The sequence below is a fragment of the Centroberyx gerrardi genome, chromosome 20, assembly GCF_048128805.1.
Source record: "Centroberyx gerrardi isolate f3 chromosome 20, fCenGer3.hap1.cur.20231027, whole genome shotgun sequence".
NCBI classification, from domain to species: Eukaryota; Metazoa; Chordata; class Actinopteri; order Beryciformes; family Berycidae; genus Centroberyx; species Centroberyx gerrardi.
In genome coordinates this window covers 18,286,314-18,301,542 of record NC_136016.1, presented here as the reverse complement: position 1 = coordinate 18,301,542, position 15,229 = coordinate 18,286,314, and the positions used below count along the sequence as shown (strand labels likewise).

Sequence of the window (15,229 nt, the reverse complement as noted above, 5' to 3'; positions counted from 1 at the left end):
ACAGTGTACAACACAAATTAACAGCCTTCAATGTTAAGAAACTAAAATTTAATTTGCACTTGCTTGTACAGATTAGAATTTGCAAGCAAAACTCTGATTTGTGATTCAAGGCCAGACACTTCGGCTTTGGGATTAAGTATCAAAAATGCCCTTCATGGATGCTGCTTTTCATGGACATCATGTTGTTATTAGAAGGTCAAGGCACAGTCAGGGGTAGATTGTGTCCTCTGGCAAAAAGAAAAATGGAGCCTTTGCTATTTTCAGAGTCCAATATAAGTGATGGCTGTATTCCTCATTGGAAATTCATGATGTCGACCGCTGGGTTTCACAATGTGCTGCTCTCCAGTTTCAGATCAACCTTCATTTTCTGTTTCTCCATGACTGCCTCCAGCTCTGTGGCTTTTCGGGCGTCCTGTGAATCAAAGGAAATAGAATCAAATCAGGAGAAATGAACATAAAAAGAGGGTTGTTTTTTTTTGTCAGGCATGCCATGTGGTAATATGATGAGAGGACTATATATGCATAGTTTCAAATCTAAAAGTTGCACAGGTCTCAATGCTCCAGAGTCCAGAGGGTTGTAGGCTACAGCGAGACGATTATCGCAAAATAACCCCCGACATCACATTATTGCATTTGCAGTATTACACAGCTACTTATCAAAGATGTCAATCACTTTACACGAAATACTGATTTGAAATTATTTTATTAAAAACTACTGTAATTCACACGATTCCTTAGAAAAAATAGTCCAGTGGGACTGCAACCATAGAAACATCTGTAACTAGCATGGAAGCTAGCATCAATGGACTACGCTATTGCAGAACTGTAACCATAGCAATGTAAACAAATCCAGTAAGATTGACGTTCAGCCTCTAACCGGCAATTATATTATTTGTGCTGGAAAAATCTTCTATGTTTCTGACCTTGGTTAAGTGAGTGTCTTAAATAACCAAGGAATAACGTTTTTTTAGAGTAAATTTGATTAGAACTCAACAAAATCAACCGGACTACTTTAGAGCGGAGTGATATGATTAGATGTGAAAGACCTCAGAATGCGCATTGGTCACTCAGAACAGTTCATTACCTCCAGCAGAGCTTTCTGCACGGTGAGCTGGCTGTACACTCTGGCGCCCTCGTCTGGAATCACAGCGCGCAGCTCCTCCTTGTTGAGGGAGAAGAGCTGAGCGCCTGTCAGCACACCCAGACACGAGACCGTGCTGCAGGACACACACACACACACACACACACACACACACACACACACACACACACACACACACAGTGAGGAAGACAGAGATTAAATCTTCTGTTTACATAAACTGCCCGTGAAATTCTCATGACAAATGTTTTAGCATTATGGAACCTCCAATCTTTAGTTATTTAATGTACATAAGTAGACTTTTATTTCACACACTTGAAACTGACATGGGGAAAACTGTTTAACTTGAGAATCTGCAGGTTATTGCTATGACAGATTGGAAAGTCGTAACGTAAAACTGATCTAGTGGATGTGGTAGAATGTTTGTCTCAGCTTTTACATCCAAATAAACTTTATATTATATCCTTAAACTCACTCTGAAATGGAAAAAATTGCCTTTGTAGCTCATTCTAACTATATACCATACATCTATTTGACAATTTATGCCAAAAAACAATGACAATGTTGACAAAAAAGACAAAAATTTTTATCTTATTAGATTTTTATATCAAAATCTTATTACTTTTACTTCCTGGAAAACAGAAAAACTTTAGTGGTGACTTCATTGTGTATCAGGAGGCGACATAAAAACTCCCGCCCCTCCGCCCCTCCCATCAGATAAAACTGCCTTTCTCTCCCTAACTGATTGGTTTACGCTTTTGATTGATCCCTCCCTGCGTTATGTCCCGCCCCAATATCCTGTTTCAACAAGAAATACATCACATTAAGGAAGCAAGATGTTCTCGAAATGCTGTTTCATTGTGACTGTTGTGTTTGACTGTTGTGTTTAAACAGAAAATGTACCTTGATGTACCAGAAAATCATCCTACGCACTGTAACAGTTACCCTTTTCCATCTTTTCTAATTCATTCTCTATTAATTAACTCTCTCTTTTAATGAACTCAGGCGTATCGGTGGCATTTCAATGTTAACTGAATGTGGTTAATCTGGTCTGTGGGATTATGGCAGCGGTTGTGACATCACTCACGGTTCGCTGAAGCCCTTCCCTCTAAGCCAGTCGGCCACCTCCTCTGGAGGTGAGTGGTAGTCCAGGGGAACAGAGGTGTCCACGGAGCGAGGGATGACCAGCGGCTTGTTCAGACCGGCCTTCCCATTGGTCAGCCTCTGCAGCAGCTCGTCATTCACCAACATCACTAAGGAGGTGGGAGGTGGCACAGATATTTAGGCCTTTCACACTCAACTGAATATATAACTGTGACTGTGACTCAGTGGCAAACATCACACAAGAGATGGGCTGCACATTACTGAAGACGATCATTCCATCCCCTTTTTGTCTTTGTCCTTTCCATCTTTGACTCATAGAAACTACATAGACTACATAGAAAGTAACTTTGTGCAGTGAGAGTCTAGAAAACTATAGCTCCCTATACTATGATAATTACTGTAAACTTTCAGCAATGGAACTATATTGTCAGATTCAGTACTATCATATGCCGGGTTTTATAAGGACCCGCCTACCCAGAAATTATAACCGCAAGACAAACACAAATCATTTCAGCCATCAGTAATTGTGAGAATCCCTTGCCAAAATATGACAATTATGGACAATTATGGTCTTAGATCTTGCAGCTTTTCTTTTACAGCTGCACCATATTTTTGGAACAAGATTTCCTTACATATTAGAAATTGTGCATCTCTTGTCATCTTTAAACAATCTTATAAAAACTTCCTACTGGAGGATCAGGTCTGTCATCAACGATTTGTTGTGTAGTCAGGTCGTATCTGGGATTGCTTCCGAACCAAGAACCTTTTAAATTCTTAATCTCTTCCTTTGTTACTTCCTTGATAATCTCTTGTTTCTTATACTTTCTTCTAAATATCTATCTCTTTTGAATCGTCTCCTTTTTAAATACTTTGTTTTCCTTTTCTGTGGCTGCAGGACAGGAAGCCTCTATAAACCTACAGTTTTTCTGAGTAGGGCCCAAAGTGTTTTAAATATCTTGTATGGTGTTTTAATCTTTTTTCCTGTATAAATAAATGAATGAATGAATGAATGAAAAGCCTCCTTGCCACACGAGACAAAGATTGTCTCTATGACACAGCGGATATGTGACACACCCACACCTCCCACACACTCACACACCCGAATGTAGAGTGTGGTACCTTTATCTGAGTCCTCCGCAGCTGGGATATGCTGGCTGTAAGGCGGTAAACTGCGTGGGCGTTGGGGGGAGTGGGTTTGGGGCGGGGCAGGGGGGCTGGGAGGGGCCACAGAGAAAGGCCTCGCCTGGGGGGGCGGAGCTGGAGCCTGGGAATGCGGAGCGGGGAGAAAATAACACTGGAATTTAATTCAGGTATGTACAGGTGAGAGGATACTGTGTGGTTTGTGTGGTTGTGTATCTGTGTGTGTGTGTGTGTGTGTGTGTGTGTTACCCTGGGAGGTTTGTTGGTGACGGGGCTGTCTATGTGAGCTGCAGGCTCCAGGATGTTGAAGGGAACGAAGCCAATCTCGTTGAACCGATTACGACACTTCCACCAGCGCTTGGACGACTCGATCACCTGTCAAAGACGTAAATGAGTGTTCTGCTGGGTGTGTCGAAAACCAGAAAATATGCTTTCTAGATGAACGTACCACACAAACATGAATCATGTGTTGTCAAACCCAGCGCCACGTCATCAGTGTCTAAAAATTCCTCACTATCTGATCTATTTATACTTTGAGGTTGGCAAGTGTAGGCCTCCTGCCAATGTAATATCTGTTTGTTTGACTCAAGAAACTCCCACTATGGTCATAAATTGATCACTAATGACTGAATAAAGAACTTCCTGTCTTCCTCAGCTACAGTAACACCTGCTATATCAGTGGTGGTTATAGGGTGGGAATCAAAAATACGCCCTGAACGTCACGGTCCTGTAATCACTGTGTAATGGCAAACGAATGACTTGACTGCATTACCTCAAGTGTCTCTCCCTGCAGCACTGAAAGCTCGCTGCTGTTCCTGGCTACAAAGTCGTAGCTGCAGCTGTAGAGTCTCTCTGGCTCTGGCTGGGGCACGCTGCTGTCTCTGGAGAGGAGAGGGAATGGAGGCTGTTATCATGCAGTGGAGGTGAATAGTAGTGATAGTTGAGTGTTTTGCTCTTTGACATACGTTTCATCACTGATGTAGGTGGCAGGAGGTCCGACCAACTGAGGGGGCTGCTGCTGCTGCGGGTGAGAAAGAGACAGAGATACATAAACATACAGGAAAACAGAAACACACACATACACATGCACACACACACAGGCAGAGAGAATTAACTTTGAAGTATCTAAATCACAAATACAAAGGCCGCTATGCAGGTGAGTCATATTAAGTTGAATGCCATTTAACAGCATGTTTCAACTTTAAAAGAGGTCTGACAAGCAATTTTCAAAGCAGTATGAGGCAACAAACAGTTCCAACAAGGCCAAAAACTTGATGCTTGAATTACAGGTGTATTGGTCACAAAAACACTAATTTTAACAATTATAATGTGGCAAGGGAACCACAATTTGCATTGGCAAAGAGGAACTGTGGTAGCAAGTTGAAGCTCACCTACAGGGACAGATGGGCACTTAACAGGATAGTTGCTAAACACCACAGAACTACAGCCTCAAAAATTACAACCAAGTGAATCAACACCTCTGTGACACAGTCTCAACAAAAACTGTAGGTCATGAGCTTCACACAGCTGGTATTTAAAGCAGGGCTGCCATTCAGAAGCTGCTTGTAGCCAAGGCCAGCACACAAAGATGCATAACCTGTTGTAAGGAGCACAAAACCTGGAGCCTGAGCAGTGGAGGAAAGTAACATGGTCTGATGAGTCTGATGAGTTTTTCACCCTTTTTCCTCCATCCAGACAGGTTTATGTTTGGAGAAAGCAAAAGGATGCCTTCAACCCACAATGTCTGTTGCCAACTGTTAAACACTGTGGTGAATCTGTAATAGTTTGAGGGTTAGGATAATTGCTCTGCATGGCCATATAACAGCCAAGGAATATGAGGCCGTTTTACAGGACCAGCTGCACTCTATGGTGTAAAAACTGTTCCCATATTCCAAGATTATGATGCTCACATATACAGTACACTGCTAAACAAATTCAAGAGTGGTTTCATGATCTCCAGGATGAAGTCAAAGTCAGATGAAAACACCATTGAATCTTTATGGAAAGTAGATTTCCACCTCCTTCATCCTTTAAAGAACTGGAGGCATTCCTTCTTGAAGAAAAGCTCCAATAGCCCACTGCACAGTTCAGGACTTGTATGACAGCATTGCAAGGAGAATTTAATTGTTTCACTGTGTTATTATGAACAAACCCTTTATGTCTGCGTGTAGACACTCTGATTTTCCGTGCTCCTCACTGACACACATCTCTCTCTACACACACAATGCAGTAAGTGTCTAACCCACGTTATCCGCAGGTATTCCATACCTCCTGTTTTGCTCGGAGGGCTTCGTGTTTGTGCTGTGACTCGACCGGATCCTCCCAAACCTGCCCGTCCGCCCTCGAGGCTTCTGGCTTCCAGCCGTCCAAAAATACTGGAGTGTACGGAGCGACGGGCCCTCTGAGCTGAGAACTGAGAGAGGAGAAGAAACCGTCAGTACTGCTCCTCATCACTCATGGGTATCACGTTACAGTGCAACCAGAAACAGTGGGCAGTGTGAATAGGGTTCGACTGATATGGGTTTTTGAAGGCTGATACAGATGCTGATATTTTGGTATTGAGCATGTTCAAAATCTTAAAATTTGTCAATTTTCAAGCCCAAGAAATCCCCCAAAATTCAGTGTTTCCCCCAGAATTTATTCTTAGGAGGGTGGAAAAGGCATTTATGCCATCAAGTGACACTAAAACTCTTCATTAAAACCCATACCAATAAAATTCATTTAGGTGGTTAGCAGCTCCTTAAAATAAAATAAAGAAAAGAAAAGTTTACTGTAGGTTTTTATGTAGCTGTGGTCAGGGAGGAGCCTCCATCATAGCGGTGGATGACACTGACTGGCCAATATTCAATATCTATATATCAGCCTAACCCTAATTGTGAAATAAGTGAATCCGGCAAGAAAAGAAAAAATGACTGTCAATATTAACCATTTAATGTTTACTTTTTTAAAGAAAGAAGTAGTAAGAATTTACTCAGCAGTATTCAGTCTAAAGAAAAGCATTTCAACTCAGTGGAACTGGGACAACATTCTTTAAAATAGCAAATATTGACACTGTCATTTCATGTTACTCTGATCTCCGACTGGCACACCGAGCGACCCTCGTCACTGCAGGTAATGAGGCGTCGGGTGACGGTGCAGATTACTGACCGAGGGAGAGTCCAGTTGGGGCCCAGAGACGTCCACAGCTGCCTCTCCTCCTCGCTCAGGCTGTCCTGCAGCAGGGAGACGGCAGAGCTGGTGAGGGCGGGGCTGGTCACCGAGGCTCCCAGGGCCGGCCCGCCTGTCGTCTTCACCATCTGCACACACAGATAACACAACACTTTGTTCACACTGTCGAAATGCTCAGGGAGGGCTGATAATGTAAGTCTAACAATAGCTGGTGTGGTAGTGAAATCCACACTATTGCTTATTACTAGTGATTGACCGTTTGTACATTACATACAAAAATGGCATTGGTTGATTAAATTGCACATGAACACTGAAAAAGATCTTTGGATTTACTTGGTTCCATATCATTGAAATGTGTTTAATCAACACAAATTATTTGCTTTGGATTTAATTAATTGTAATTGATTGCATAGCGTTAAGAGTACAAACATAACTTCTTTGAGTAAATAACACATTTAGGATTTTGTAAAAGTGACAACCAATCTTTCCACGTTTTTTCAGCAAAAGCAGTCTTAATGGAGCTTTTTTCCTCTGTTACAGCAATCAGTGAGCATACATGCACACACACACATAGTGGACACATAATGGACGCACCCAAGCGCGCGCACACACACACACACACACACACACACACACACGCAATCCCAGAGACATGAGGTTTCTCACACCTGCCTGCCTCTTTCCATACAGGCGTGTCAGGATACACACATCAAACACACCCAGTCTACCTTTGATTCTGTTACTCTGGGCTGATTCATATCTTGATGGGAAAAATTAAGGCAATGTGCCATTCATGTTGCATTAAACATCAAAAGGGACACACCTGAACTTCCATGTGTGACGCACACTTGCTAAATATTTTATTTGGAAGTATATTTTATCTTAATTCAAGTATTACAGTGCAAGAGTCAAGAGTAAATGTACATGTATTGTGTTTAATTTCATTTCAGTGTTTGATTTCAGGAGAATGTGTCATGGCATTAACACTAGAAAGGCCAATGGATGGCATTTTTGGGGGGGTCTAAGAGAACAACAAGCGGTCAAATGAAGCAGGTAAATATATTTAGAAGTAGTATTTCCTTGTGTCATTTTGAAAATCTAACACTGGTTTGTACAGAAAGTCGGTCTTGGAAAAGTCATGGAGGGACATTTTGAAAGCTCAGATACTTCCAAGCTAAAATTCAAAACAGCAGTCAAGGAAGAGTGGCTTGGCTGTTCTCATGATAAAAGACTCACTGCTCAAATCCAGGCCAAAATATGTTTGAGGTATTCATTAAGAACGCATTCCTGCACACAAACTGCAGAAAAACTGCCCCGCAAACAAGCCCAAAGCAAATGCTGCATTTATCATATTCAGCCTATCAAGCAGGGAACTGCCTTGTGTAAATACTGAATGGCACTTGTAGTTCCTGGCAGCATTACTTAATGGCAATGAGGCCTTTTCCATTATTTTGACACAACACATGCTTTCAGTCCCTTTTACGCACTAACCATACTGTCCAATCATACTAGCCCAGGAACAAACATGACAACACACACAGCCTGTGTCCACTACATGAACAATTAACAGGTAAATGATTAAAATAATCATAATCCAAACATCTATAATATAACTCCATCACCATGGCAGTCTCCAAATGTTTTTCTCTCCACCTTTATTCTCTGTTCATCTGCTCTCCTACAGTTATTGATATGACATCATGGGGAATAGTGATTATTACATAAGCTAGATGTATTTTAAGACGCTCTTCACGTCTCGCCCCTGGCTTTTTATTTATCTGGCCTGCTATAAAAGACGAGACCTCGTGCTGACAGCAATAGCAACAACAGGTGTCCCACCAGCTTTGCCACAAGGCAAAGGCCGTGACTGACTCACTCACCATATCCAGAGGTTTGAACACATGGTGCACCAGCTCCTCTGATGAAGGGCTGGAGATAGCTGACTTCAGATGGGCCTGGAGAGAAAGAGACAGAGACACAGAGAGAGAGAGAGAGAGAGAGAGAGTGGTTAATATAATGCAAGATAATAAAAACTGAATTTGAAATGTGACCTGGTTAAACACACACCAGTAGGCTGAAGCAATATTTGAATTTCTGGAAGATATCGATGAATTCCTCCTCTGGCGGGGGGCGGGCCTTCGCAGTGAGTAAGTCCTCTGTTGTTGACAAACGGTGACACACAAAATACAGATAAGTGTTATCAGGTCATCGTGTTATCAGGCTCTACGTCCAAATGATAGGTTTGTTGTTTCAACCAGTTGTCTAGGTGAGTCCAATTAGCTTCCCATCAGTATGAGATCACTTCAAAACTGATAATATCTTCTGGAAAATCTCTCCCTTTTCATTACCTTCAGCATTTTGCTTTTTGCTTTTCTTCTTTTTCTTCTTCCTCTGACTCAGCACTGTGGCAGCCTCGGCAGTCTGCTGCAGCTTGGCCATGAAGCTCTCGATGTCGTCGAAGCAGTGATTGAGGATCCCCTAAGGAGGAGAGGGAGAACCAGTTAGTTGTCCTGTTCAGGTGTGAGTTACAACCAGAGCTGATTGGAAAACACAACAACCAAAAAAAAACAACAGTGTGTGTGTCAAGGTGATGAGAAGGCGCACCACTTCTCTCTCCGCTCGCAGGAAGGAGGCATCAGGCCCTCCGTTCAGGCCGTTCGCTGTTGTGGACGAGAGGAGAAGATTCAGTTCATCCATTTTCATTCATCGCCCCGGTATTTCCTGCATTTGGAATTCCTGCCCCCTTCACCCCCCACCCCCCACCCCCCAAACACACACAATGTAATCTCTGTGCTCCTGAGAGCCTTTTACCTTAAATACCTCTCTCTGTGCCTCACTTCTCTCCTTCCCTTCCTTTCCTTCCGTCCTTCCTACCTTTTCATCCTCTCCTTCCCTCTGACTTCAAGCACTTCCCGCACAAAGCGTTTTATTGACACGGCAAACACGTAATTGCTCGAGCGTGCGCAAAAACATTCACGTGAAAATAAACAACGGCCTCACCTCTGGGTCCGGGGTAAGGTGGAGGGTTGGGCGGAGGGGGGTTGGGAGCGTGTGGGATGGGGTGGTTGGGGATCTCGTAGGGGTCGATCATCCCTCCGGTACTCTGGGGAAGCCTGGAGGACGAGAAGGGAGTGTGTCAGCGGTGTAAATATAACATTTTACAGGTTTGAAAAGCTGCAGAATCAATTTTGACTGCGTTACGATAACAACGGTGCCTTCTTGTAGGTGCAGCCGCACTGCTGATGGTAGAAGCCATTCACTCAGCACCAGACTTTACAGGGAAACACCCTACAGTTGAGGGCATACGGCATTGAAACACACTGAATCACCCTTTTGATTGTCAGACAGGCTCATCCTCTTTCTGTCCGTCTCAGCAGCCTAGGTGACTAGTTACAACAGGAGGACATCTTTGATCGCTGAATCCAATTAGACGACACAGTCCGCTGTCAACAGAAGTTATGTTGTTCCTTCTGAAACTCAAGCCTGCAGCCCTCATATCAGTATCAGAGTACAGTAAACAGTGCGATTAAGCTTACTCATGGCTAAATATCCCACAAAATACAACGCCTCGCTCTAAATTCTCCTTTGAAACACATCAACAAGTAAGAAGGGAAACCAAGTCTACCAAAAGACAACAAGGACATGTATCAGTCTAGGTCAAAACTTTGGCTGACATTGGTATGTTTACCTACCCTTGCACGCGTATTTCTGCAAATACCTCTGTGTTGTACTAACTCAAACGTTGCCAGAGTTACAGTGGATCGGAAACAGGTGTGTCTTCAAGCAAAACCCAGCAGATTCCCTTACCAACAAAACAGTGTGTGTCCTTTTCACGTCCTTTAAGAGAGAGTGTGTTTCAGAGCGGTAATCCGTTCAGGCCCTGAGCCCGCGCACCTCCACCGTCATCCCTCTGCTCTCCTCTCTCTCCTTTCTGTCACAATGGCCTTGTTCTCTCTGTCACACCTTCTTAAGTTATGTAGAAACCGGAAAAACGGGTCTGTCGTCTCTCGCTCTCTCTCAGCTGTTTACACTGTCCTCTCTCTCTCTCTCTCTCTCTCTCTCTCTCTCTCTCTCTCTCTCTCTCTCAGACAGGTGGATGGTGTCTCCAGGCTGCTTTGATTCAGTAGAAACCAAGAGATAATGGTGATAAGAGCAGGGAAAGGCAAACAGTGAGAGATGGGAAGTATAACGTTGTATTATGTGTGGCTGTCTCTTTGTTTGGCCATGTGTCTGTTTTCTGTATGTTTGTCTATCTAACTCTCTCTCTCTAAAACACCAAGGGACATACTGTATGCATGCAGGAACAGTACACACACACACACACACACACACATACACACACTTTGCTTTAAGATCTTCCAATGACAAGACATGGGAATGGCAGCACTCCAAAAACCGCAATCAAACAAAAATAGGACAAGACTTGATCTCGATTATTTGTTATTTTTACTTTTTACAGCTAAGTTAAGGCTAAAGGGTTTTAGCATTAAAGCCTTCATCAGAGCCATTCCCATGTCTTTTCATGAATTCATTGGAATGTAGTCTGTAGTTTTTGGCACAACATTAAACCATAAGAAGGTTATGCAAGAAGGTGGGTGGACCTGCTATACGGTTTGCGTTGCTTTAAGAAGCATCACCATGACCGTGGTGTTCACTGTACCTGAGAGCCTCGGGGAGCTTCTTACTCGAACCTGAAACCACGGCTGTGATGTCATCGCAAATCTGCTCCGCCTACAAAAGAACAAGCAGCACGGTGAGGCGGCATCACTTGTAAAACCTGACTGGGTAAGACGGGACAGACGTCACTCAGGCTTCGCTCACCTTCACAGTCTCACAGTTGAAGAAGTGAATGTCTGGCTTCTTCTGATCTGTGCTCTGGCAGACCAGCAGAAGGAGGGATGGGAAGCGTTTTTCCGTGTGAATGGCATCGCAGCGGTAGATGGATTGGATAGAATATTTCTCCAGCTCGTCCTGCATGAGTCGATGACATTTTGAAAATCATTATCTGAGCCTGGTGGAATGGCATTTCTGAATCAGGATCTTCTACATCTACTACTGCAGCGCACTGCTGTATAGCCATTCTTTCATCCATAACCCAGAAGTACATTGCAATATAATATTTTGAATAATTTATTGACTCATTAATACATTAATTCAATTTAATGACCCACCACTTGGGCTGGGCCATATTGACAAAATCAAATATCACAATATTTTAGACAATGTGACGAGTTTTTGGGGATGAGTATTCGTGCTTTCATAAGATATTTACAAGAAAATTTAGAAAATTAGTTATGATCATTAGTAATCATTAATGTGTAATCAGTAATAAGTAATGTGGATATGATGAGAAGGTAAAGCCAATATTTGTTCATTTTACTCAGCCAGAACAGGCTGATAAGTTCAGAAAAATGTATCACTTTACTGTAATGCAGCCTTTAAGACCAGGAAAAAGTAACATTTAAGTTATTTAACATTACGATAACCAAAATCCCAGACGATATCTAGCCTCATATCACAAATCGATATTATACAATATACCGCCCAGCCCTACCCAGCCTGTGGCCCTCACCTGGCTCTGTACGTCTCGGAGCCGAATGGCCTCCCAGCTCACTTCCAGGATCATCTGTTGGCTCCACAGCTTATCGGCCTGAGCCAGGAAGGAGAGACGAGCCTGGGCTTCCTCCACGCTCTGCACCTCCCCATCCTGCAGGGAGAACGTCAACAGGTGCTGCAAACCGGGGAGAGAGAGAAGTAAAGGATGAGGAAAAAAATATATGTTCACTCCTGCAGGAAACCTCCTGTATCTGTAATAGAAAGCAGAATGTGCTCACAGAACTTACATTGACAAGATACCGTGAGATGTTTGTCATCCTTGGTCCGCTCTGACGGCTGCTCTAGTGTTTTACACTTCTGTTGAACATGGAGAGAAAATGATGGAGACATTTTGTAAGGTAGAGCGGCTCATGATGAAAAGGCTGCTGGAGCGTGGGGGAATGGATTATTAGCTTCATTCAGAAAACATATCAGGTGGATTTACAAAGGGTGTAGTCAAAAGACCTTTGATCCACTGACGTCCACTGATGAGTCATTTTAACACAGTGACTCTAATTTCTGCTATTTTTCCTTCCTTATTTTGCCTTGGCCAGTACCTGAGAAAATGCCAGTCGGTGTTAAAAGAAAGTAACATCCTCATTCACATCTTCCCTTCCCCTGTTTCAGTCTCCATCAGCCTGTCCCTCCCTCTGTTTGACTCAGTAACCCGGGACTACGTCGTGTGACTGAGCCGCCCAACCAGTCTGACGACAAGACAGTGTCGCCACATCTCAACCATTCATCTCTCTGCTCCCCAGTGGCCATCAATACTGGGATCACTGGTACTGAGGAAGTCGGGAACAGTTTCAATCTGGTATCACCCACACCTCTTCATGACTGGTTTCATCAAAATGTCTTACTTTGATTCTGTTGGTGTCAAACAGGCTGGCATGGTACTCTTATGATATGCTATTTCAAAATAAAAGTCTGAGACACTGCAGTTAAGGATAAATGACTGGTTTTTTGTGCACATTTTCCCTCTGTAGTGAAAACAGTTTTCAAAACATGGACTAAAATCAAACCAAATTCTTACATTAGCAGAGTTGAATTTCTACACTGTGCTGCTTGCCTACAGATCTCAGGATTAATGTCCCTCTAAGAAAAGACCTTTTTGTGGGAAATCCACATCAGCAAATCCTCCTTACGATAACTATCTCCAAACCACTTAAATCAGCAGTCTAGTGTATGTTTATAATGTATGTACACTTCATAGGTCGTGTTACCATGACAACAGAATTCAGGAGTTGATCAAAGGTCAAGTCAAAATAATTAAAATGTGTTTTAATAAGGATATGATGACCTATGATGAGATTGAATGAAATGCATATGATTTTTCCCAGATATCCACATCAGCAGATCCTCAGTCAAGATTTAATGAAATCTCAGATTGCGATAGATAGTTCTTTGATTTGGACTTTAGATCTCAGGTAGCTTGACAAATCACTGCAAGAGAACAGCCTCCACTGGCATTACATTCATACATCAATACTAATCATCACCAGTGGTGGAAAGAGGACTAAAATATCCTACTCAAGTAGAGGTACTGTTAATTTGCTTATATTTTACTTAAGTAGAAGTAAACGTAATGGGGGGGAAATCTACTTAAGTAAAAATAAAAAGTAGCTAATGTACTCAGAGTAAAAGAGTTACTTTTTAGAGAAGGGAACAGTTAGATCTTTTCCAAAAGGAAGAGAGTAGAGTTCAAACTAGATTCTTTTAACTGAAAAACTTGGAAATTACAAAATAAAGTGCACAAAGTAAAGCCAGATTATTCTTCTCACTGTGAATGGCTCCAGAATTTGTCAATTTACTCTTGTCCAGTTTCTGATTCTTATGGAGAGCCATAAAAATCTGTACTCTGTAATGGATGTGATTTAAAAATGTAGCTGCGTACAACACTTCAGTGAAAACATACTTGAGTAAAAGTAAAATTACTGACTTGAAAAAAATACTCAAAAAAGTACATAAAAAAGCTACTCAATTACAGTAAGGCGAGTAAATGTAATTAGTTACTTCCAACCTTGATCATCTATGATTTAGTGAAACAAAATTAATCAAAGACAGTATAAAATGTCATACAATTTCTGTCATGGTTCATGGCTGCAAAACCAAATACCTGAGAATGAAGTAATCACAAGACGATCCATCGGCAAACCTTCCACTGTACAAGCTTATTTGTTCCCTCAAGCTATTGTCTAAAAAATCACAGTCATAGATATCAAATACATAGACGGATGACTGGAAACAATTATTTGTGATCAACTTACCAAGGTTATTAGGCTTCAGATACTTTGGCTCCTGAAAATATATCAGCAAATGTGTGTGTGTGTGTGTGTTTGCTGTCTGTGTGTCTGTCTGTGTGTGAGTCTGTGTGTGACTGCAGGTATCTCATTCCTCGCTTTCCTCTCTCTTCTAAAAGCTTTTCCAGAGCAGAGGTGTGTCACCTCACCCAGCCCCGCCCAGCACACCGCTCCACCTTAGAGATAAAAATATTTACTCTCTCTCTATCTCTCTCTCTCTTGCACACCCACACACTAACAAGCACACACATTTCCAAGGGTGGAAGTAACTAATTACATTTAATCATGTTACTGTAATTGAGTAGCTTTATTGTGGAATCGATGAAGCGAGCGAGTGTGCTTGTTAATAAACTTGCTACCTACCTCTTCACTTCTGTCATTGTGGGACATGTAACCTTGAGAGGGAGAAAGCAGATACGTTTAGCTTAGCTATTAGCATTTATCCTTCCATTTGTCCTTAAAGGTCTCTGTAGTGCAGTGGCTTTGCTGTGTGTTATTTACAAATGTGTTGCGGTTTCTGTCTCCCTTTAGTGGTCAGAAAAATCGCTTATTGCAGCTTTAAGTGAAATATCAGCAAAGTTCCATAGGACATTCCAGTACTCCTTCCACAGTGGGCCACATTTGGGAAATCTGTGCCCATAGAAGGCACTCCCTGTAGGCTGAATAGGCAAATGCCTAAGTTCTCACGCATCCATTAATTTATTTTCAAAAAAACAAAACAGACAAAAAAAAAAGTGTGTTTTACTTGGTCTTTATTACTTGACAGTAGGTAGGATTTGTCTCAAAAGGGGGCCTCCACAGATATTTTTCCCCAGGGCCTCCA

The 15,229-nt window shown here is 42.3% G+C and overlaps 1 protein-coding gene across 3 annotated transcripts; it reads right to left on the bottom strand.

Moving 5' to 3' along the window:
* Positions 1–26: 26 nt before the first annotated feature.
* On the bottom strand, positions 27–14,483 carry eps8l1b (EPS8 signaling adaptor L1b). Of its 3 annotated transcripts, none has more exons than XM_071926781.2 (19): positions 14,374–14,483; positions 12,355–12,424; positions 12,084–12,242; positions 11,333–11,482; positions 11,172–11,242; positions 9,512–9,624; positions 9,116–9,171; positions 8,860–8,989; positions 8,579–8,667; positions 8,392–8,466; positions 6,491–6,639; positions 5,612–5,756; positions 4,309–4,364; positions 4,116–4,224; positions 3,593–3,718; positions 3,323–3,467; positions 2,187–2,352; positions 1,085–1,217; positions 27–412 (listed from the first exon to the last, which is right to left on the bottom strand). In XM_071926781.2, the coding sequence occupies exons 2-19, from the start codon at positions 12,382–12,384 to the stop codon at positions 326–328; spliced, it is 1,989 nt and encodes a 662-aa protein (XP_071782882.2). In that variant the 5' UTR covers positions 12,385–12,424; positions 14,374–14,483; the 3' UTR covers positions 27–325. The 3 variants fall into 3 exon arrangements, with proteins under 3 accessions (XP_071782882.2, XP_071782883.2, XP_078146931.1); XM_071926782.2 differs by having other exon boundaries at positions 4,309–4,361; XM_078290805.1 differs by having other exon boundaries at positions 4,309–4,368; positions 5,613–5,756.
* Positions 14,484–15,229: the final 746 nt, after the last annotated feature.

Bases quoted from the DNA above. Each gene is read 5' to 3' on its own strand.
- eps8l1b (XM_078290805.1), bottom strand. From the start codon at position 12,384: ATGACAAACATCTCACGGTATCTTGTCAAT. The intron at 8,668-8,859 runs GTAATGAAAAGG...TGTCAACAACAG, and splicing joins CAAAAAGCAAAATGCTGAAG to AGGACTTACTCACTGCGAAG. The intron at 8,467-8,578 runs GTGTGTGTTTAA...CTTTCTCTCCAG, and splicing joins AATATTGCTTCAGCCTACTG to GCCCATCTGAAGTCAGCTAT.